General features: G+C 31.4%; 1 protein-coding gene across 1 annotated transcript in view; it reads left to right on the forward strand.

The window, feature by feature from the left end:
* LOC100646264 (probable muscarinic acetylcholine receptor gar-1) overlaps nt 1-25,777 on the forward strand; it is a 58,306-nt gene that overhangs the window by 22,833 nt on the left and 9,696 nt on the right. The window contains exons 4-5 of the mRNA XM_020864554.2: nt 25,031-25,230; nt 25,553-25,747. Coding sequence (XP_020720213.2) covers nt 25,031-25,230; nt 25,553-25,747 — 395 coding nt within the window. The remainder of the gene's footprint in view (nt 1-25,030; nt 25,231-25,552; nt 25,748-25,777) is intronic.

Below are 25,777 nucleotides of genomic sequence, written 5' to 3' on the forward strand. Positions count from 1 at the left end.
TAATAGAAATAAAAGTACGATTTCTAAGTAACTATGCCTCAAGTAATTTGATACTATAAAGATTTGAGGGACCCTTGTTCAAGTCCAGGTCAAATACAGGGTAATGATAATGCCCTCGCCTTTTGGTATTGAAATCCTTTTTTAATAAAACTCGAAACTAATAGGGTAGACCAAGTCCTTTCATTCTTATCATATACAAAAGGCGCTCTTGAATACGGGTATTCGAACATTACCATCTTTTACAGATAACATTATTTGGTAGCGCTGCGTCATTTCTTTCACGACTTATTGAAATACGATAAAACCAAATACGTGTCCTTTGATGTGTATCATTTTCTGTTATCGTGAAAATGGTCTTCTGAACTTCCTTCGGAGTTTTATCTTTAGTATTTACAATATGAATATGCATATGCGCGCGTGCTACATTGACAGGAATTTTTTGTAACTAAAGTTTTACAAATCTTAGATAATCTATATATAGAACTAAATCACGGATAATATTTAATTGAAAAAAGTACTGAGATTTATCTAAATTTAACGTATTACTATCGATAAAATATTAGAACTATATAAAGTTACTATCTTGAAAATATTTTATTCAATAAACTTATAATATTATTGGATATATAAAATATTTTTTATAAATATAAGTAAATATAATTTATTATATTAAGAATAACTAGTTTCTTTTGAAATAAAACTGTAAAAAAATTTGTTTTTTACATAAAAAGGCCAATCGTAGAAAATATTTGTTGGATGTACATATATCTATTAATATCGTACAATATTTGTTTCTTTCTCATAGATAGAAGAACTTTTATCTATCATATATAAACATAATATGAACACAGTTTATACATTTATATATTATATTTACTACACTGTATAGTACATATTCTTATGCTTGAAGGCCGTGTATTCGGCACGCTCGTTTTCTAGAACGTATTTAGCGAAACATCTTTTTTATCGCTCTACGAGAGCTCCATTATGCTAGATCGTCAGATTTTCGTGCCCATTTCCCACCTCTTACATACTAATTCTCTCTTCAAACATTTTTTTTATAAGTCGGCTATCAGCAGTTTTTTCTACCTTTATCGACTATTTCATTATTCACAAATATTTCTGACTTTAATGATCTGACGAAATAACTTAACCTACATTTGAATTTGGATTATAAAAATAAATTTCTAATTGATACGTTATACGATGTGAGGACTATACTGACAACACTAAACACGCAAAAAATTTTGTTGTATATCAATAATTGGACAAAATCGATGAATTTCACTTTTCTTCACAAAACTCGGAAAAAAAGGATGAAAACTATCAGAATTAAGATTTTCAAACATACATGTTTTATTAAAGACGTACAAGGTTGAAATATATAATATGCTAAACCTCAATGCGTTTATTTATCGTTCATAGAATCTTCGTTCTAGTCGTCACGAACTTGGAAAAATCTTTGCAATTCCAATGATCTGCATATCATCTGCATGCGACTAACGACATGTAAGGTATAATATGATTTTCCTATTACTGAATGTGTGTTTCTCATGAAACTCGTTTCACCTTCCTTTGCGTAATTAAACTTCGTATAACACAATACAAGAGAATTTCCAGTGTACGTACAAGCCACTGCAAAGTTATAAAAATTTGAATAATGGTTTATAAAATCTAACAAACTAAATATAGTAGAAAGCAGAGGAGAAGTAATCAATTTCTCAACTCCAAAAATTAAAATTTTAAACCTGATCTACCCTTTTGTTTCGTATTTTTCGTTGATCTCGTGCATTGAAGTACGCTGACCTATAAAAGGGATTATAAGATTTAAATTATATTGGATATTTACATTTCGGTAATAAAATAAATATTTTAATCAACAATAAATAATGTTTTATAAATCTGAGTTCAGAGTTTTAAAATTTAAATGCATGTGGCATTTAGACAATAGTTCTTCATCAGGGGTTGAATTCATTAAAGTGTGATTATTCTGTTATTTGAAGATCGATTATCCAAATACAGCGTAATTTTTGCCCAATTTTATGAAATTATAATGAAATTTAATCTATGTAACATTATACGAACTTCTGTCATCAATATCATCGTTCTTATACATTCTGGCAATATATTTTTTAATTGAATAAATAAAATCGATAAAATTTAATTCATTTTCCTTATTATAAGTATTGCAATACTATAGATTGTGAAATTAACATTGGAATTATAATTTTCAAAAATATATTCCAAATCTTCAAGTCTCAATTATTTCCATCAATCAATAACTCCATTTCTTCGATCTGTTATATTTTGATTTTAAATCCACTAACACTTCAGCTTTCTTATTTCCTAACTACTCATGCATGACATAGTTTTACGCCTAAAACGGTCTTGAAGTTTTCATTGTTGATGTTTCAAATCAAGTCAAAGTCCCTGCAGCAATTCTTTTTTGAGTACCATTGGTTGGTATTTAAAAGAATTCTGCAACATTGCAGCAACGACACGTTTAAACAATAAATGTTCCGCGAGACCATCAACTGACAAGCCTGGCTCATTTCTCAATTGAGTGTCGAGAAGTACGAAAGGATGGAGGTTAAAAAATGGAGCTGATGAAGCGGCGTAAACAGAACCATCAGCTATTTGACTCGCGAGCCTGTTCAAAAATTGAAACGCGGCCTGTAGTGTTTGAATGAATTGTGCTCGGTTGTCCAACGAGAGGAATCTGCCATTGTTCGGGTTGCATTTGCTCATGCGAATTCTGTTTTATGTTCGGCAACAATGCATATACTCAGGACCAAACATACAGCAGAATCATTTAGTTTACACGATATCAAAGCTACTGTTTGTTATTATGGCGTGTTAATCAGTTGCAACCACGGTTATACCATGGATGCAAAAGGGCGGAAGTGGATACAACGGGGGTTGTTTATTATATTTTAATTACTTCTACACGGTTGGATCGCATACTGTTTTCATTCTTTTTAATCTGACGTTAAAACGCATTGACCGATTTGCGATGTTCGATTCAATATGGTTTAAGCGTCTGAAATAATGCGTCGGGAAGCTAAAACGGGGACGTGGACGTTCTTCAAACAGTGATAGCGTTATGCTTTTGTTCTTTTACATGTGAGCAGTGTTCTATACGGTATATACGCACGTGTGCTTCGCGTTGTTCATTTCAGACGTCGAATTACTACAAAAATACGAAATAATTGAAAAGTTAATATAATGTATGTAATTTATACATTAATTTTATTGACGTTAAAATTGGCAATATTTCGTTTGTATGCAGTAGATATATTTTTTATATTTTTGAAATGGTCAGTGAGCAAAGAATTTTATTTCAGATTGAACATAATTTGTGACGCTATGGATAATTAATAAAGGGTAATAGGATAATTAATAAAAAATTGTGGGTAATATCTCTGTCTTGTATATAATAAAGTATGTACAGTAGTTTACGTGAGTATGAAATTAATGAAAATTAAGGATTTTTTGATTAAATATTCTCTACTCTTAAACAAAATATCCTCAAGCATGTGGAAAATACGCACATTGGAGAATATGCATTTATCTATCTGATGATTTCAGTAGAATTTTAATTGAGTACTTCATCAGAAAAGAGAATTCGATCAATTATACGAATAAGAGCAATAAGCGTATATTTCCCGTATAAAGGAATTAAAAAGTGATAAGCAAATACACATATACGTCAGCAATGAAATTTTTCCTACTTAGGTTTGAATTATATTCATGGTTAAACTGTATACTATTTTTATTAAATTGAGCATGAAGAGATAAACATGTCTTCTGAAAGAATAAAACAATATTAAAATACAATTTCAGTTGTATATTCATTACAAAATGTTTTTCATCAATATCGGAAATGAGAAAAGAACGAAATTTCAAAATGAAGGTTGTTTGTATTGCTAAACTTTTAAAAACTATTTTTATGAAAATTCTATTTCAATAAATATTCGATATCATTTTAAAAATGCGTAGTTATAAGATTTCAATATAAAGTAATATCTACATTTTATTTATATTCTACGCAATTGAAACATATTTATGTTACATAAAATATGAAACTTGTATACACCCGTTTAATATAAAATATTATTTTTATATGAATAGTATTACGCAGAAGAAAAAGTCAGAATAATTCCATTGCGTTGTATGGATGTATATGTACGTCGCACATGCATATGACGAAGATAAAGCGAAGAAAAATAAGCACAGCACTGGAAACTGTGGTAGGCACATTGTGATGACATGGAGGATATTGATTTTCGAATTTTCATTGCGCCGTACAGAGAATAAAGGCAAAAATGCATTTTCTATGTTGAACCGAAGCGTATTGCTTTCAAATTGCGTACTCCAGTTGAGGTTCCCAGCATATGTGTTCGTATGCATGTACGTATGCGCATACATTGTAAATATTTAATTTAACCACGATACGGGAAAAGCTCTATACATCAATTTTCTTACGTTGAACACGAAATATGATTTATGAAAAAGCAAAAACTTATACATATATACCTCTTTGCTCGACATAATACAGCAATTAAGATTGAAGTAAATCTTTATCTTTAATTATGTCCTCCTTTCTCGATAATTAAATTATACATATATATTATTATTAATGGTAATAAGTTAATAAGTAAGTAAATCATCTTGCCGTCTTAGCAGAATGTACTAACAGAATAATGGAGATTCGCGTTGCCATCAAGTTAGAAGATATTTAGTGAAATTAACTATTTTAAGTAGAATGCTCCCTTAGAGTCAGACATATGTACATTCTGTATCAACCATTTAGTAATTTTAATTCAACTTCATTCTGTTTAATATTTTCTATTCAACCTGAAAGAGCTAACTTTTCTGTGCTCACTGAAAACTGTTTATTATTATTTTATTTAAAACAAAATAAAACATATATACGTAATGTAAAAACCTTTACCTTCACTAAAATTGACCTAAGTTCTCTGTAACAAAAAACAAAATAATTTTCGATATATATTGAAATTGTATATATATATACAAATACATATAGTTCCTGTACGCTATTAACTTAGTGAAGATGGATAAGATAATTAAAATTAAAAAGATTTTTTATTTACATTATGACATGAAGCAAAGTGTGAGTGACCATGTACACATACAGAAAGATTATCTTGTACGTTACATAATTAATTATAGAATGTATGTTTTTGCATTTGCTTTAATCTATCAAAAGCAACGAGAGCCAAAGAAAGAAAATGTTCGTCCATAACGAAAGTAAGTTGATTAGTTAAACTAAAAGAACATGAAAATTGAAGATAAAGATTGTTATTCCAACATAAAGTATAGACTACGCATACTATGAATCTTCTTTTCTAAGAAATTGACGAAATTCAATGACAGTGATGAGGTCAAGAAGCTGCTGAGCTTAGCAAGTTTCGCAGTGTACACAATATGCATATACCTACGTATAATATATTCAGGTCCGAATAGAAAATCAAATGCTCGAAGAGTTTGCAAACTCTCTAGAACTCGTCACTAAGAATTTTGAAGAAAATATATTTCAGTGGATTCAAATACGTAGCAGGTTACCAGGGTTTATAGGAAACTATGAACGGACAAAGATGATCCTCAGAATGATGTCTCGAGATGTTCTCGACAGGGGGAAAGTAAAAGAGAGAAATGACATGGTGCTAAACCTTAAACCGAGGAAAATAAAATTCTGCCGTGATTAGATTAAATGATATGATTGTCTGATTTGAGACTGATTACGAATGTAGGATATTTGCACATTATAGAAATACGTTCTATAAATGTTACAACATACTCACAATCAAGTAATTTAAAAATTGCGTCAAAATAACTTTCGTAAAGTAAAAATACACGCAATTCACCGATGATAAGGGAAAATATGACAATTTTGATTTTCATCGGCGAATGAGACATTTAACGTTTAAAATTATTGCTTTCATTTGAAATGACCAGTCATATGAGATTGGGAATATCGCTTTCTATTTTTCCCTTTGATTCTCTCTTGATGTTGTGTCATCTCTTTCCGTATGGTAGAAAATATAGAAAATACACAAATATCGTATACCAATTAAGTAATTACGAAAAGACCTATTTTGGAAGAATTTATCTTCTCTATAAACTATTATAAAATCTTTATTCCATAATATTGAGTGTAAAAATATATAATATTTAATTCTTTCTCTATTGTCACAATTCCCATATTTTTCCCGAAGTGGCCAGAAAATAAATATATTCTAACAAAAATTAATATATAAAATCATTCTTCTTTGAATATAATAACAGTATAATAAATAATTGATTATAGATATTGTAACTGAAATTTTATTCTCTGATCAAACCTGGATGTTTGTCAAAATATTTCTTACCGCGCGCTATTGACTTTTATAGTAAATCATTTCGGCTCACAAAGGACTGCATTCTGACTGTCAGCAACGTCATTTGTCTCCTCAACTACAGCTTGAGTGTGACATTAGCATAATAGGTATAATAGATAGCATAGGTATAATAGGTATAATTTTAGGCAACGAATAACATCCCCTATCCTATTTATATTAGATCTCTTCTACGTAAAATCTTTAATTATATTGTGTACAACAATAAGTATAGACAGATACACAACATTCATGATATACGTATTCCATTAAGAGAACTAACATATTAGGAAGATCAATCATGTCGACTAGTTGGAATCTATGCCTAGAGAAGACTATTCCTAGATCGTTTTCTTCTGATTTTATCCCGATCAAGTTCCAGAAATGCGTGCCTCTTCATGTCGTGTCAACGATGATAAATCAACTTGAATTTCGGTCCTATAGCTGTCAGGGGGATACAATCAAGACATGAAAGCGAATCAATCTTTTCAGGTAAAGCGCTAGATAACTGACGATATTGCCTCGAATGCTTTTTATCGACTATATCTTTACGACCTAAATCATACAATATTGTCTGTAACTACTTTAGTACGTACTTGTTTCAGCGAAATTGCATATTTATCGATTTCATAGAAAATTCAAATTAACGTATTGCGAGTCTAGCTTTTCATTTCAACGTTAAAAGGTTCTAATTTATCGTTGTTTTCCAAGAAGCCATTGTAAAACACTTTATTTGCCTCATGTTAATGTCTGTTTTGAACTTTTTGTTGTACAAAGTTAAAAATCTGTTGTCTAATACATCAAGAGTATCATACGTTCCTGATATTTTGTAAGTTTGCCTGCTTTTGTTGCGAACCAGGAAGTTTTTGAAATAATTAAAGCACCTCGGAGATAAGTGTGAAATTACTCTAAATAGATTTGTTTCAAATTGCTCACAAAGATAATCAGTGTCTAATTATACTGGTGAACATTTTGTTGCAAGGACATATTCTGTTACAAAAACTTCATTGCAAGTTTAGGTTTTAACTCTCATATTGTTTGTAATATCAAGTAAATGGGAAACAATTTCCTATAATATATATCGAATGATTAATTGAATATGTATATTGAATCATTAAAGTATGAATTTACAATATGCGAAAGAAAATTATGAATTGGACATTCCGATGAAAGTTCGTAATTTGTGTTATCATATAATGAGTTGAATCAAGGTACGTATTTATATTTTGAAAGCTCTTCAATATTTGTATGGGAGTCTATATTGTTAAAATGTAAAATTTCTGTTTCTCAGAACGACATAATGACATAAAACGAAATAAAGGGCAACAATGGCTAGATTTACAATAAAAACGTGAAACTCTCTGAGGCTTGGGATTCATTTTTTTGTCCCTTTTTTGTTTCTTCTCGTTTTTTTTGTTCTGCATTCTCTATCATTCGTATTGCCCACTTAGCTTCTGTTTATTTTCTGTGAGTTGGAAATCCGAGTGCTTAACGGCATGTAACATTAGCTATCCTCTTTTGTAAAAAATATCCGTACAGAAAACTAGATACCTTTCACATTTTCCTTTCTGGTCTTCCTCGTAATCACATGTAATACAATACTGACCGTTAGGTGATTGAGAAATAATTGTCGAGTAAACTGAAATTAAAAGTAGCAATGTAAACTGATGTAAAGTGATTAACGATGAAATGTTCAGAACGATGTTTACCAATACATACACTTTTGTAAGCCATAAGTGGACGAATGCTCGGAAATGATTAAAAATTGCCATTGATAGTAATATCACACAATAAAGCTTTAAAAATCAATCATTAATGATTATTCGCCAATAAAACTGAAATTAGTCTTTTATAATAATTCAGCTTTATGTTCATTTCGATCTGGCAGAATCTCAACATTTCTAGGTATATCCGACGGAACTGTCAAATGGCAATGACACGTTGATGTAAAATGAATAAAGACACCACACCGTCGTCGCGTAATTACTGGAAATTGATACGCATACTCATATGTATGACGTATAGGGGAGCAATGATGTATATACATAGATCATTTCATCTAAGCGATGACAACATAATGTTCCCTATCAGCAATGTCTATACACGTCACTTAATTATGAGCCAGTCTTTGTCTTTTCATGAAACAGAGACGGAAGCAGACGAATAGTGAGAGAAAGAGAGAGAGAGAGAGAGAGAGAGAGAGAGGGAGAGAAGGTTAGGGTGGAGAAATGGCATTAAGCGTAACTTGATTGTTATATTCAAGAGATCCCAGAAACTACTGATTAATATACGATCAGAAACAAAAATAAGTGAATAGGTAGTGGACGTAGGTATCAACAAAGTTCAATGGAACTAGTATTCGCACTATATACATAAATTTTATTTATTATATATCACTATAATACATGGATTATTTAGTAAATAATCGAAATTAATATTTACATCTTTATATAAACAAGTCATATTTACGGTACTTTGTTAATAGCTATTTCTACTGTTCAGCCACTTATTTTTGTCCCTGACTGTATATGTTCAGTTCATAAAATGACATAAAACCAGAGCCATGAAAAATCTATGTATTTCTCGTTTTTGCAACTTCCTGTGCGTAATATGTACACTAATTAAACGAACGAGTAATCAATTTTCACGCTGAATTGTGATCAGTATGTCTAGAATCAGAAATACGTTACTAAATTAAGTATTATCAACTATTAAATCACCAGGAAATTGGATTTCCTTGCAGGCATAAGGATCCGTTGATGTGACGTTAATTATATTTGTATAAAATAGTTGTTTAGAATTGAGATTACAACTAAATGAACACCGACGCTCAAAGCTTTAGGATTAAAAGAAAGAAAAAAGAGATACTTGGATTTTTTAATGGAAAAAATATGATCGTATGTGTTTAAAATTTTATATTAATTAAATTAGATACGATCCAGAGAGTGAAATAAATCAATTGATGTTTATTCAATATGTTTAATAGCGATTGAAGATAAATTATGAAGAACACAATCAGTTTGAGAGTCGAGTTTTGGATTATGACTTCTGCTTTAAAGGGAGGATATGGCAATACAGCTTTTGTTCTATGATAAAACTTCAAATCCACAGATTGATCCATAAAAAACGTTAAAAACTATTCGCTGGGTTGTTCCTGAGAGACTTCTAAATTTATGGCACATTTATTCATTACCGAATTAAGCCATCGAAGAAAAGCGAGAATCATAAGGCGATAAATATTCATTTCTATTATGACGATATCTTCTACTTACGATGAATAGACGCTAATTTCTTTCAATCAAAAATTGATTAATGTAGAAGAAGAATTAGTAATATGTAATTTGAAATGCTTTATTATTTCTTCTTCATACTATATATTATTATATTTATGCATTATATTATAAAGATTTTCGTAATGAAATTAATGAAAGCTTCAATGTAAATTGATATCTATATAATCTACAGTTTTATAATTTAAGATAAACAGTAATTAAATAAGATTTCCTTTTTGCAGATAATAAGATATGATTTTTAAAGAAATTATATATTAAAAGATGCTATCGCGAACGAATACCAGGAAAATTGTGTTTATATAAATTTATTATGAAATAAACGACAAAAATGTGTCTTCATTGCATTTATTTGTTCAGAATTTAGGAATTTTAGTCATGGTGAGTGTTATACGCTTTAGGATCGACTAGATAAATAAAGGACACTATTACCAGAGTAATAGACTAGTGATAAGAACTTTAATACCCTAGTATTAAGAGTCGTGAAAGCTTGTAAAGGGTGGATAACAGGCAAAACAGGAGATTGAAGTACATGCAAAGTACGCAGACAATAAGAAATGTTATGTTTTTAAATGTACCAAGGGTATTTACGTTCAGCCTTGGGCCAATTTTTAACTCGTAAGGATAATTTAAAGTCACGCACATAGTTATCTCATTACTCAGTGTGTTGATCAATTGAAACGGAATTAACACACACAAACAAGATTTATACATTTTAATTCAATCCTTATGACAGAAGGAAAGGATCAGTAAAGAAAAGAGCTCACAAAGGTTGTGGAACTCACAAAAGTAACTAATTTTTTACTCCTAATATTATAGTGGAAATTTATTTGCAAATAAGAAGTATTGTATCACAACACATATGTACAAAATTTTTAACTATAGTTACTCTGGAAATTCTAAAATTGTTTTGTTTTTCCTTGTCAATTAGCCTAGTCTTACAATTTAAATATCGTTAATTGTTCTTTATTTTCATGTAATAAGTATGATTTAAGTCCTAGCAATATCATAGAACTACTTTGATGTAACTGTCTTGATATGTAACCTTAATAATCAATCGAGTGACAACAGCACAAGAAATATAATTTATCTCCACAACGAACCGCCAAATTCTAATCTGTGTAGGATATATAGTTTCATTTCATAACAAATACAAACTCGAACTCCATAAAATTTATGATGTATTGAAATTTCTTAGGGAATAAAAAATAATTCATAAAATAATATAATGAACAATTATCTATTTACTCATCGTTAACAACTTTCGAAAAATTTTCCAACCTCTCAATCAAAAAAAATCTAACATAATACACATTCTTCTTCATACACATTTAATAATATTCAAAAATAAAGAAATGGTAAAAATTCTAGTTCTTTCGATCGCAGAAATCCATTTTACAATATAATATACACATTTATACATATAATATACATAGATATATACATATATGTATATATACATATTCTACATTCAATCTATTGAATTGAACTACGCCACAGTTTGTATTTCTTGTAAAAGGAAAAAAGAGTTCTATGCATGATGGAGTCAGAGATTAATCGTACGCTAGAGAAGATAGAACAGATACCTCTATTTTGAAACATCATTGAACAGTGATCATGCGACACGGATAACTCGACATAGGTTGGCTACTGATGATAACATTGGCGGGTATTTCCTCACGACTTTCCGCCGAGGGTCTCGTCTCGGTTGTTGGATGATTTCAGTGTCACGCCGTGGGCGATCGTATGCCAGCATAGTTATTAAACACGTTCGTTCAATTCCCCCGAGCGATCAAGCTTCCCCTCCGTGGAGTTTACTACATCACTTCCATCAGCATGCCATCGTAACACTGATATTTATGGAACACGCCTGCCCTCCGTCCAAGTGTAAATCCGATTTGATCTCTACCTATATTAAGCTTCCAACAAGCCCTTGAATCGGTATAGAAGAAAATCGGCCTACAATATGGATCATCAACACCTCTGTTTTTGACAACACGTCTTCTAGAAATTCTCCATGGTACTATGGTTTTGCATTAGTCACGGTGTATCGACGTTTTGATCGATTCTTTCATGAATTCAGAATGGCTAGAGCAAACGATGGAAGCTTACTTTGAATGAAATTTACAGCTTCTACGTTGGTGAATAAATCACTGACAGCGATCGCGTAATGAACAAAACTAATTGGCGGTTTTTTATATTCAACACGATGGAATTCTCTTGTACATTACCGAAGTAATAGTTTGGATACTTTAAAATTGACGAACGAATTTAAAGTTAGCAAATTTGAACGAAGTGTATTTATTAAAATTATTGGATGTGGATACGAAGGAATTGATTGTTACTAGATATACGGTTAAAATAATGAAAATATACAAAAGCAAGTTACTGCGATGTTTCGTATAATTTACACGAATTTGAAGAGTCAAGGTTTTAATTAAATTTATTTCCAGCTTGTGTTTTTCATTACAACGGGACAAAAACATGAGAAGTAGATGCAATAATTAAAAACATGAGAAATGTAAATTTATATTATAAATTACTGTTACATATCAAGATTTGTAGCCGGGATCGCGGTGATACCTTAAAATTTGTAATATAACGAAACTGTTTGTTGCTTAGTGGTAACAGTAGAAAGTTTCTTACTAAACCCAAAGGAACCTGGAAAGAAGTTGCCGAATTCTTGACAAGTGATGAACGCAGCCTTAGCGCCAATCCTTCTAACCGCAGCTACGTCCAATCTCGGCAAAATTTCTGCTAACTTCGACTTTCATCTCTAGACTTCTGCACGCCGAATTTCATTTGCACAGAGAATGGAACTAAAATCAACACAAAACAAGGGCAAAGTCGAAAGGAAATTAAACGGAAGATGTAGCTTCGTAAATTGCTAAAAACTTGACTCACTATTCGTTCTTAATATACACATTTCTTGCTAATGGATATTAAAGTTAAAGTATTCTACAAACACTTGAAGAGGATTATTATCGCTATTTAATTATTTTTGAAATAAAGCGGCGAAAAGTAATATAGAAAAGATCGTAATTGTTCAAATATTATTAAATTTTTTTCTATTATTCCGAAATAAATGTACATACATATAACAATACGTGTATTTCTGAAGATATTTTCGTGTTATGTTTACTTATATTTTATTTCAATGTGTAATATTCTGTATAATTTTTTTTCTGTGTAACATTAAACATTAATGGAAAGTGAAATTTTTCTAAGCTTTACTTCAATTTTAGCAATATTTCTGCGAATTACATGATGTTGAAATAAGAAATTACCAATTCAAGGCACGAATATACATGGTATATATGTATATGTAGAACATATTCCCCTACATATTGTAGTTTCTACTCATCCTCACTCGCTCTCATTTTCTTTTATTTTTGCCGTTGGCAAGCTACGACCAAGCCGGTAAAATTCAACTGATGATGAAAATGGTAGAGTTTTCAAATACAAACAGCAGCAGTCTCTAAGAGCATATTTTGTCAGTAAATAATTCGATATAAATCCCTGAGCTAAGAATCTCCGGAAATGTGTACATACCCGTTAAATGATCAGATTTCTAAATCAAACTCAAAGACTGGAGAAAAGATCTGAATCCTTTGATTATGACATTTTAATCCTCTTAAGTCACAGTACAGATCTTGTAAAGGTAAAACATCTAATACTTCTCGCCCTGAGGATTTCTATGATGTAATCTACCAGTAAATCTAGCTCAGTTCCATGGTGTATTGATACTTTTTAAAATGTAGGATTTCGTTTTGAAGAGATAAAGATAAATAAAGATAAGTTGGTTTATATCGTAGTTTCCTTACTTTATGTTTTATTTATAAAAACAATACGAAGAATGATTTTCCACAGTATCAGTATCACCGTAATAAATTAATAAATTACCAAAATTATAAGAAGGATTGAAATAACATATTTATGATTATAAAATATAAAAAAAAATTGAGCTTCGATTAAACTTATCTATGAACAAAATGTTTCGTGTGCTAGTTTTATCCATCAGGGGCTGCATGAGATATCTCCTAATTCGAAGTTATTTATTTGACGCTTTGGAGTGCCCTAATATCAATTCTCAGTACTATATGTAGTCCTTGTTTAATGAAGTGTACTAAAATCGATTACGGGACAATATACATACGTATACAGAGGCCTAATACTATTTTAGATCATAATAGATATCCATGTAGACGTTGATGTAGAGAGATGTAGATAGTTACAAAGGTACATTATATTGATCAAAATTTACATAGCTATAAGTTTATGCATACAATTAGGAAATTATGTATGCAATATTTTATGCATCCTATTGAGATTACGATATTTCATTTCATTGTAATATTCGTTTAAGTAAAAATGAAAGTATTGTTTAAATAAAAAAATCGTCGTCTGATTCATAGAACAGATATTTTACTCCGGAGGAAATTTTTACTATTAAGGAGAGAAATCAGGCGGAAAACAATCAGCCTGTTTAAGATCGTGCTGCTTTCCTGTACAAATGCCTACAACTTAACGAAACGTTCTGTAATAAATAAGAAGAACGAGCAATGTAAAGAAACAAAATATCCTTGTTACTGTTGCAATCTAGTATGTTCTAAAATACTTGATGGAAAAGCAGAATGAAATAAAAAATGTATTATATTTATCTTATTAATCATACACAGTCGCGTAAATTCAACATCAAAGAAACTTCAAATGAAATGTTAAAAATATTTTCTCTCATAAGAGAATAATTCGATATTCTATAACAAAATCTAATTTCCTCTAGCGTACTCCTCCCTTCATATTATCAGTACAATAATTATAATACATCCATAACATCAGTATAATTGATGTAAAGATAAAAACCAATTAAAAAATATATCTTCATAGAAAGATAAATAATTTATAAAGTGAAAGGAAGGTATCGAGTGTGAATTTCTTGGAAAGGATGAAAAAATGAAACCAAAAAGGAGACGCACATACCAATATTGCATTCGATAATATAATATCGTCGATAGTAAAACTCCTTAACGCAAATATCTATCTACTGACTAAAATGAGAAAACGTGATTTGATTCATGCACGACATAAGTTTCTACGCCTACCGATCCGAACTTCCCGGAAAGACTTTTTTGCGATAACGGCCTATTTCTCTGAAGGGGTGTATCGCGGAATTTAAGGAAGCGATGTCACGGGAAGCTGTGTACTACCGAAGAAGAAACAGCGGAGCTGATATCACCCCTGCAGCTATGGGTTATGTATTTCGTGCATGGTGAGACAGGGAAGAAGTACCTTTTCAAAGACTGCATCCAGTTGCGAAAGAAGAAAATAAAAATAAGGTTTCCCTTGAGGGGGTCGCGAGGAAGTATCGTGAGATGGGGATGGTGTGATGCAACAATTCGTCATGGTTTTCCCAAGTCCTTTGGTAAATCACTTCCATCTCGCTGAATTGGTACACTGTTCTGTCACACTACCCAGATATATTGAATCATAATATTATGTGTCATAATATAATGGAGCTGATTATTCGATAGATAAGTAAATCCTTATAAAAGAATATAGTTAAGAGAGGATCAATTTCTATCGAGTGTTATCTTATATCTTGTCCGAGATATTACTAGATTTTTTATGGCTTAACAGCACGATGCACACCTCGATTTTCCGACAACAATCGATTTTCCATAACCACTTGAGGAGACCGTAAATTGAACCTTCGACATTGAGAACGTCTCGAATCCTATAAATCTCATAAATTTTTAGCTTACATCATTTCATTCCTGTAGATGTGAAAATGCAAGTGACCTCGATCTTTTATTGAAAAAGAAGTTTTTTGAGAATTCTTTATATTTTATTCTTTTGTTGGCTAAGTAAAAGGTTAAAAAATCCTAACAATTGTTAGTTATATTGTAATAATATAAAATCAATTTTATATAACTGTGTCTATGAAAGTAGAAATTTTAAAAACGTCAAACGTATGTAATGTTTCTGATTAACAATTCGGAACGTTTGAGCTACGATTATCGTACTGTTTGTAGCCTCTGTTCCCTCTTAATATACGGAGGATATAACAATTTTAAAACATTTTTTATAACAATGGCGAGCCATCTGCTAATATTCTGGGATTCGTTCGTATTCATCAACCCCTACAGTTTAAGCTCGGTTTCATGCAAATAATACTCGTGTAGGCCGTCATCTCTTCTAGTAATCCTAGTTTGTTCTAGTTTTTCAGTACCACTGGTGAGTAGCAACAATTAACGTGGAAGATAGTGAAGAATATAGATATTGCAAAATCATTTTCAAATCATCTTTAAAGAGTTATGTAGAAATGAAGAAGTAATCTAATTAAAACGATGGAAAATATCTTAGTATCGTAATACTGATTATAATTTTTAGAGGGTTAATTTCTTCAACGTGATACGAGTATATTAAAAACAAGATATATTAAATCATAAAAATATAATCTCAATTAATTTCTGACTTTTTCACATATATCCCATTGTTTCTTCTACCATTAGTTTTTCGGATTATTACTTCCGCCTCTTAAATTAAATGCGTTTAATACGAAATTATTCATTGTCATTCGATTTTCAATTAATTAAGCGTCGATCACCACGATTCATTTTACGATTAAGATCGAGTAATGTGAGAATCATTCTCGAACCAAACCAAAACAATAAACGAAAAGTTTAATTAGTCACCAACTATTTCAAAATTAAAATCACAAGTAATCGCGGTATTATCAATTTCTAATCAGTTCCTTTTCGAGATGCTTTATATACTATGTATAGATGTTAACTCAGTGGTATGTACAAGAGATCCTCTTACGCGGCTTTGTTCTCGTTCGCGTTCATGGTTTGTTGGTCGAGACAGAACAATAGACCACATTGACTAATATCCATATGTTTCTCGTATGTACACATAATGTATCATGAGCCATATAATTCCCATATTATGGTAATAAGAAACAAATTAGGAATGTATGTTCAATTTTTAAAGTTCATTTAGTTGAACAACATGTGATCGTGACTGGAGGGATGTCAAAACCTGTCAAACCGTGCGAAAGTGTTACACGTATTCTCAGAGTGGAACCAACAAATTCCAATAATGTCGGTCTATTCCTGAAATAACTGATTTTAGAACAAGTTATACTTTAACAAAAGAATTGAAGAGAAAATGTCCAAATTTTTAGCGAATAGAAGATTACGATAAAGGACCGTGACATAAGGAACAGCGGTCAAACCATGCGAAAGTGTTTCACGAGCTCTCAGGGTGGAATCAGCAAATTCTGACAATGCTGCTTCATTTTGATCGCTGTAAGGCGTGTCATCCATTGCGACTCGATACAATGCCGATGGCAACCGTTGTTTTGGTTCATTGCAGGACGAATCGAAACTGCGAGTAGCATTCACATAATGTTGGAACGATGCCTGTCTGCTTCGGTACTTGTTGCAGTTCCTCTCAACGTTTGAAATTCCTCTGGCTGCCCTCACTTTCCCGCAATTTTTTTTCCTCCTCGTTCGTTTCAACTCTTTCCCGCTCACCCCATCTTCGTATTGGTTCACCTTGCTCGCTCATCCTTTCCTCTCTGTCTATCCGTATGATCATGCCATTCCACGGCGATGATCCTCTGCTTAACAGGGCTTACGTAGTAGCTACCCTTCACCGTCCTCTTGGCACACATATATACAAGGGTGAATCTAACATACCGGCAAAGCAGCGTCGATTACTGTCCATGTATTTGGGCGGCCTGTTTACATAAATAAAACTTTCGATAAACTTCATTCACCTTCAAGCATTTCTCTTTTCTTCTTTTTTTTTCTTTTTTTCTTTTTAATTCAATTAAATGGAAATGTATGCGAATTATATTTTGCGGAGTTCTCGAAGAGGAAAAGGTCAAGGAACAGGTATGAAGAAGCGAGGTACTTGAAGTGAATGAAATTTAACTAGAACTCTCTTTTAAATATGGTGGATCGCGTTATAAGTTCTTGAAATTTCGATAGGTTGTGCATTCATCCCACACGAGATGCTTCGCTTTAAAGGGATGAAAAGCTGCTTTCTATAAGTGAATCGAATGGCAGATAACTGAGATGAAAGTTATCTGGTTTGCGGAATAAGGTTTTATGATATGAAAGTGAAAATTTGATGCTTGTTTATATCGTGAAAGGAAATGGGTTTGATAATAGAATTATTGTTTAAAAATAATTAGAGCTTTCTAAGTGTTCGTTTTAGAGAGTATAAAGTAAAAAAAAAAAAAAAAATGAATATACAATAAGGAATGGGGAGATGTTTCTCGAAACAAATGTATGCAACGAAGTTCAAGAATAAACAGAAGATGTTATAAAATATATAGAGATGTTAAAATATAATAGCGTATCTATATACATAGGTATATTGTACATTTAAGTTACTATAAGAAGTATCATTCTTACAAAAGTTAAGAAATCTCGATATAAGTATTTATTTTAACATTTAATTGAATACTTTAATTATTACTGTAAAGTTTAGTTAAATGGAATAATGGAAAATTATTATTTCTAAAAAGTTATAATTGTGTTAATTTCGTAAACTCATTCTCATGCCCAAAAGCAACTACTATATAGATCATTCCACAATTTCGTGAATATCATTAAACTAAACCTTTGCAAATTAAATAATATCTGACAGAATACGTGGAATTCACGAACGAATAGAATGATTCAGGCTATAGCACTTTTGACAAAAACGAATCAAGTTAATTAGAATATTTTAACAAAAGGCATCAGCGTACTTATAATCGAGAACATTTGGTGTGCACACGCTCCTTTAATCAAAAAAAGATTTTTCATATGCTCAAAGTCATTTCTCACATCCTACTCTCTATTTAGCTTCTCTCAAGCTTCCTCTCGTTGAATTCTCCTTTCATCCAAAGGTATTCAAGAGGAACTGAATATCCGCCACCTGAGTATCGTTCATTCGGTAAAGAGACTCTTGCGTAAATCCCTCAACGCAGAAATGTATACTCTGTCATTCAGTTGAACTATTGAACTGTCCTCGAAGAAAATACCTATAGTCAGTTTAAAAAGTATTTACACAACGAATAATTTCAGAAGAAACTTCGTACAACTTATAATTCGTACATATTACTATGAATGTTTAAGATAATGAAAATATATGAAAAACTCAAATATTTTGCACACTTTACCACGAAATAACCACGAAGAAGTGCTTTTTGACAAGTCTTACCTTTAAATATGCGATGTAGCCAAAAGACAGTTGACTCTGTCTCTGAAAGCCCTTAAGACTGCAGTACGTATACTCGTAGTTGACATCGCGTGAAAACACGCGTTTTCTTGGGCAAGAGTAATGCAATTTAAAAGAGTGGTAGAAAATTATAAATGGAATCGTTAATGGATCACAATATAAAATGCAACAAATACTTAACCGATCTAAATCACAAAATACTGGAATAAATAATTTCAGAAACGGAAACATTCGCCAAATTCATTTAAACACTCGCCATTCGTCATTCTTATTCGTCAAAAAGAAATTCAATATTGACAAGTATAAAGTGCAAAATTATTGAAAAATTCAGTGCCAATACAAATTTGAATATTTCAACCACTATTTTAAAAGTCACTTACAAAAAAATAGCTATTATGACAAAATAACACGCAGAAGAAGTTTCATAAATTAATGAAATGAGAAGGAAAGGGAAGAATTTGCAACAAAATAGAAAAGAATGTACATGAAGTAGCAGAATAGTGTCATTTTTACGAGAGTAAATTTATCATCCTTAGCTCAAATGGACACCGTACAGAGGTAGAAGAAGCAAGAGTACAAGCTTTTTAATGTATAGTCTACGATAAAGTATAATGGTGCTTTTATACATGTTCAGCCATTGTATGAATGTTGCTGGGCATTAAATGTTATGTACGAGATAATGGACCACTATATACGTATCTGTAAATATTTTAACATTCGTTTTCTTGTTAGTCCCGAAAAAATGGGAATTTTAAAATATAATTTGTTTTGCTCCAAGGGAATAACACCGAGTACACTATACCCCGAGTCACTTACTACATTCTTAATATAAATGGGGATTCTGTATAATACAGTCATCCTAAATCAAATTTACTAAACAGTTGTGGTATTACTTACAATAGAAGCAGAAATAGTAAGACATAATATATCATTCAAAAACATTTTTTTAATGATGGACGATAGAATTTATAAGAAGAATATAATTATTATCACGAATAATAGTAGCTTTTTACTATTCTAATATTTCACATGAAGCTTTTTTAAAATCTCTTACCCACAACGGAACTTTTGGGAAACCTATTTATCTTTACCTACCTGTATGGAGCACATTTGCGTTTTCGTTACAGACGCTTTCGGAAACCAAGACTACTGCAGACTTTAACTAAGTGTACTTGAAAATTTTTTCTCAGACCTACAATCTAGGTCACCTGTGCAATTTCACGACATCTTAATTACGAATCGCTCGTAATTAATAAAGAATGAGAAAACAATTATCTAATGCAACAAGAGTTTAACGGATAGTTTTATCTTAAGCAATTAATTTGATGATTGTTTACCACTAATGAACTAGCTAACTACTAAGTAATGAGCATTGTATCGCGTAAGGCATCTTTACAAAACACGGGACGCTCTTGAATAAAAGTTCAAGTCTTCGTCAGGAAGATAATAATTTTTCGTTTCCTTGAAATTTTTCTATTGTGATTGTTGGATGATTTTTCGAATAGTTACCAAGCGTTGCGAAGAATATTGAAATAAAGTGAATTGAAAAGTTGTGAGTGCTCCCTGACAAGGGAGTCTCTGGCTGTTCGACTCACGGTTGAATGACCTTGATGAGCGGGCATTACAACTCATTAGACAAAACGGATACTTTACCCTTGTTTCGATGCACGAGTTGCGGCAACCCATCGAGCACCCTTTCCTCTTCAAAAGTATCCTGCAAGCGCCCTCTTACCCCGAGCCACCCTCCTCGACATTCGGCTCTTACCAATACTCCCGTGCTCCCTCTTCGAACTCGTTTAAATACTCTCTCTTGTGTCTTTACAGTTACAATATCTTTAATCTTCGTCATTTTAATTCGTGTATTAATTTTCCTGATTAACTTTCGTTGTATCATTAAAAAAAAAGAAACATATATTCACTAGAAAGCTTATATTTTAAGTTAACAACAAATAACAAGTATTAGATTGATGAATAAATTTCTGTTATCAGATTCTGCTTATGATATATGTATACCTACAATTTTATTCTGGAGTTTTGCCAAATTGTCGTTGTATTTTATCTATCGAAATATAAAATATATAAAAAGGTAGTGTAATATTACTGGATAAATTGGATAACTTATATTTTGGGGGAGTATTAATCGCGGCAAAATTTTTTAACAGAAAAAGCGTTCAATATCCTGAATAAGACTGTTCTGTTACTCTTTTTTATTAATACACTTTCCCATTTGATCTCTTGTCTCTAAATATTCTTCCCCCATGCAGTTTGATATTTTTGAATATCTAGTATTAAGATATTAATATTAGTATTTAATCTTACGAGTTATGTTTATAATATGAATTTTGAGGCATGTTTGTGGTGAAATAATAATTAATATGACACGGGTATTGGGTATTGATCTAACATGTTTAGGTCCTGATACATGTACTGTACTGATATGAAGATTTGTTCTTTGCCGGTATGATGTTCGCTCGAAGTTATAGTTAATTACAGGTAGTTGGCTCCTCTTTACAAATCATTTCACTTGTCAGAGCCGTAAAAAAGAAATGTCGCCATAACGAGGACAAGTATTTACGAATCATTTCACGGTGGTGCAACTTGAAGAGAAAGCCTGCTATAACGAGGACAAGTATTTACCCTCGAGAACATTGAAACAATGGATCTCATCTCTCCCATCTTTTATTCGTGTGGCTTCATTGTCTGCGTTCGCAGAAACTTGTTCTAATAATCTTAGAACGATCTTATTGATTTGCAAATCTGATTCGAAACCGAAGACGTTCGAGTTAATTGTATTCGTGTAAACCCTTCAATTAACCTCTGGCTGGAAGGAAGCGTAAAATTTGAAGCTTGCTTCTATCAATATTTTTACAATTTCAAAAATTTAATTAATCATTAAATTAGTTATTATATTGAATGTAACGAAGTAGAACGTTGATAGGATCTGGTATGAATTGGGATTGTTGATTCGCAAAATACGATAAGCTATTTTTCAGATAAAATAAACTATTTACTTGTCTGAAATTTAAAAAAAACTATTTTAATTATTCAGGGGAAGAACAATAATCAAGGACTATTATCAGGATCGTTTCTGGCGAAAATTAGAGCAATAAAAAGAATTCTTTGAAACGTGTTTGCTTGAGTATATTACTCTTAATCTATGGTTTTCTTATTTTAAAAATATTATATACACTAGACTGTTTCACTGAATATGCATTCTTAAAAGGAACTTCCATGTAAAATTATATTTTATCTGTTTAAAAGGAATACTAATTATAATAGAACAAAAGTTTAGTATTCATAAAATTGATGTAGAATTTATTAAAATTTAATAGATGTAGGAATAAGAAAAATTCACGTAAAATTTCTTCATACCTGTTTTTTAAGCAACGCATCCTTTTCAGTTTTACAAAAAATTACCCGCTTCTATGAAGTGCGAGTTTATGGCTCATATACCTCATTACCATTTTCATGAAATTTAAATATCGCATTATACTCATATTTACAATCACATGAAGTTAAAATATTTTGGTATTTTAGTATTTTTTTCATGGAAGTTTCTTCTTCTATACATTGCTGCACTTCTTAAAGAAGGTAATTAAAATAAAAAGTTGTATATGATAGAAGATTCTTTTTATCGAAAAGTGTGCAGTACATCCCAAGAAATTTATAAAATATCTTTTTTTTTAACTACATCAATGCTAGCAACAATAATAGAAATAATTATGGTATTACAAATACACTACCAGCTATAAGAATTAATACATCAACTGCGATATTCAGTATAAACGCTTTTAACTGTACTTATATCCAAATTGTCTTATTACAAACTTCTTATAGTATTAAGTCTTATTTTATAATATGAAATACTAAGCAAAGTAGGAATTTTCTAGTCTCCCAGTAAATGCAAAATAACTGATATTTACTGCAGGCAGTGTGTATATAAGCCATTTACAGTGGGTTCTAAATTACAAGTATATCACTTAACCCACATTTTAATTTTAATTTTGGATGGTTTTAATTTTATTAAAAAAACCTATACAAAACTGTATGAAAAAGCAGTGAATATTTTGTAAGCTAAACTCATGAATGAATGACGTTAATCAGATCTTTCATAAACGTGAAGCTAGAAAATGTAAGAGGCAGAGGTATGTTTAACCCGGAAAAGTTACGATCGACTGGCTAAATTATTTAAAAACGAGTCACTCTCTTTAAGGCGCAGCCCATCGTTTCTTGCCTAGCGGCGACAGGGACCTGCGAGAGAGGAATGGATGTGGTTCCATTCATGCTTATTTCAAGCTCATTGTGTGCCCGGTGTATTCAGCCTTTGACTTGCTTCTCGTGTTGCCACTGCAGCAATGTTTCATAGAGAGCAAGAGGCATGTGCATGTCACTAGCTAAAATCAGGAAATATCGCTGTCACATTTTCTTCGATGCTAACGAACATTACTAAAGAAGTAACGCCCTTACGATTCGATGATACCTCCTAATGCCTTTTGTAGCAAATCGTGACACACTACGATTTTGCCAATACATTCCTGAATCACTAACTTATATCTAGAACAGATATTGTTAATATTCTGTTTGAAAATGAACACAGAATAATAGTTTTGGAATAATAATTTTCTTCGAGATAAGGAAGTAAACTTTGAGATGATCGATATTATATATGTTATTAACGACGGCTGTCAACGCTAGAATTTACTAGATCGATCAAAATTGATCAAATAATCTTAACAATTTCTCGTAGAAATTTCATAAACTCGCCACTATACATTTTTAAGTTTGAATGATCTTTTTGTCAAATATGGGGATGAAAGTTTGTCCTGTCCCTTGCGCCGTGTATTTCTTTCCTATACTTTTCAGTTTGATTTTCCTGGTACAAGTTCCATACTGCTGTCGATAGTTCTAATATTAATTACATTTTTTCACGTTTTTACTGTGTGATTGATAAATCAGGCGAAAGGAGTCTGTTTTATATCTATGCTTGCAATGGAAATTCAAACAATATATTTTAAAGGTTTATGTCAGTTGTGTATATGCTGAAAATTTCATCAAAATCGATTGATGCAGAAGCGACAGGCGTCGAAGGACGAAGATCGTAAAAGGGTCTTTACATTTATTCACATTTTTCACGATTTTCACCATTTATCACCGTTCGTCGCTCATAGCAGTACGTATATATGTAACTGGCGTAAATTCTCAAAATGTGTTGTTTAAATTGTCATTATAGGCCTAGATAAAAAAAGCTTGTAGAAAACTTTACTTTTACGTTTTTCTTCGCGATTTCCACTAATTGCAACTTTTCCCAAATTTTTTTTACACGTCATCTACCAAACTAATTCTTCTAACTTCTAAAAAAAAAAAAAAGATAAAAACAATAAAAAAAATTTGAAGACGTTTGTTTTAATTTTAAGAAGGTTATACTATTTTAAAGAGTGTCCGAATATTAATAGAAATAATTGTGTATCAGAAGCGAAAATTTTAAAAGGTTCAGTACGGTATAAATGATGAAATCTTAGTATACAGCGCATTTTATATAATAATTGTCTTTGTATGATGTCATCATCGTTATATTCTGATTAACAAAAACTATATAGATAAGTAAAGTATATACTACCTATGTAAAGAATTAAGGAAACGAACTCAGCTTATCTTCAAACGACGCGATATGAAGTCAAACTAATTCAGAGTATAAAGTTTCATATAACGTCTCTAGAAGACTCCAAGAATCAACAAGAGGAAATTGAAGCAATTAAATAACTTCCGCTAATGCGCATGTTCCAACATATATAATCTATCATACTAAAATTTTCAGCAAGTTCTAAAATAACTATGCGCATCCAATGTCTAAATAATTTCTGCCTCAACTTACTTTGATCTACCCCAAAATTAAATTCTTCAAGCTAAAATATTACTTTGTTATGCAACAGTGAACACATTTAAAATCAAATAACAATAAATGTAATTTTTCAAATAGAAAATAGCAATTAGTTTAACTTTGCCTTTTTTAAAAATAAAAATTTCTGATGAAAATATCCTTCATGTGTTTTTCTTCGGTATTTTGTCTAAATACGAATACTCTAATATTTGTAATACAATTTTTAGGAAACGGGAGAGGCAACGGGAACGTCTTTGTCGCATGTACAATCAGATTTTGACGGAATGCTCGCAGCTAAATGGAAGCTGGCCTGACCCGGATGATCCGCGCTGGAGCAGTGGGGAATATGTAGAACTTCTGTCAGACTGGTTTCCGTCAAATATTACCAACGGAACGATAACAGCAAATGCAACAACCTCATCAACTGGTAACACACAATTAAATTTTTCTCGATGCCATTACTCATACTTAGTGAGTCACATTTACTCGAAATTGCTTTTTATCATTAAGACGTTGTCATGAATAATTTTAACAAACAATTCTAATGATATATAATATATATACTTGTTCTTTCAAAATCAACTTTGGTAAAAAATTAATTAATGATGATTCCAACTTAATGAATAAAATAGTGACAAGATTAAAATATAACAGCATGCAGGGACCCAATACTAATACTTCTTTTTATTTATAATTGAATAGAAATGAGAAGCGCTTTTTTACTGAAAAGACATTCTATATATTAACAGCGGAGCCTTTTGCGCCTGTTCTACCGCCCTTCGAACTCTGGCAGACGATACTGATTGCTTTCTCCCTTGCATTATGCATACTGTTAACTGTCGGCGGTAACATTCTCGTCCTTCTGGCATTTATCGTAGATAGGACCATCAGACAACCGAGCAACTACTTCATTGCCTCATTAGCAGCCACTGATATGCTTATTGGTAAGTATTCCTGCTTTTTATATTTTTTTG

This window comes from Bombus terrestris, chromosome 9 (assembly GCF_910591885.1).
Source record: "Bombus terrestris chromosome 9, iyBomTerr1.2, whole genome shotgun sequence".
Classification (NCBI taxonomy): domain Eukaryota; kingdom Metazoa; phylum Arthropoda; class Insecta; order Hymenoptera; family Apidae; genus Bombus; species Bombus terrestris.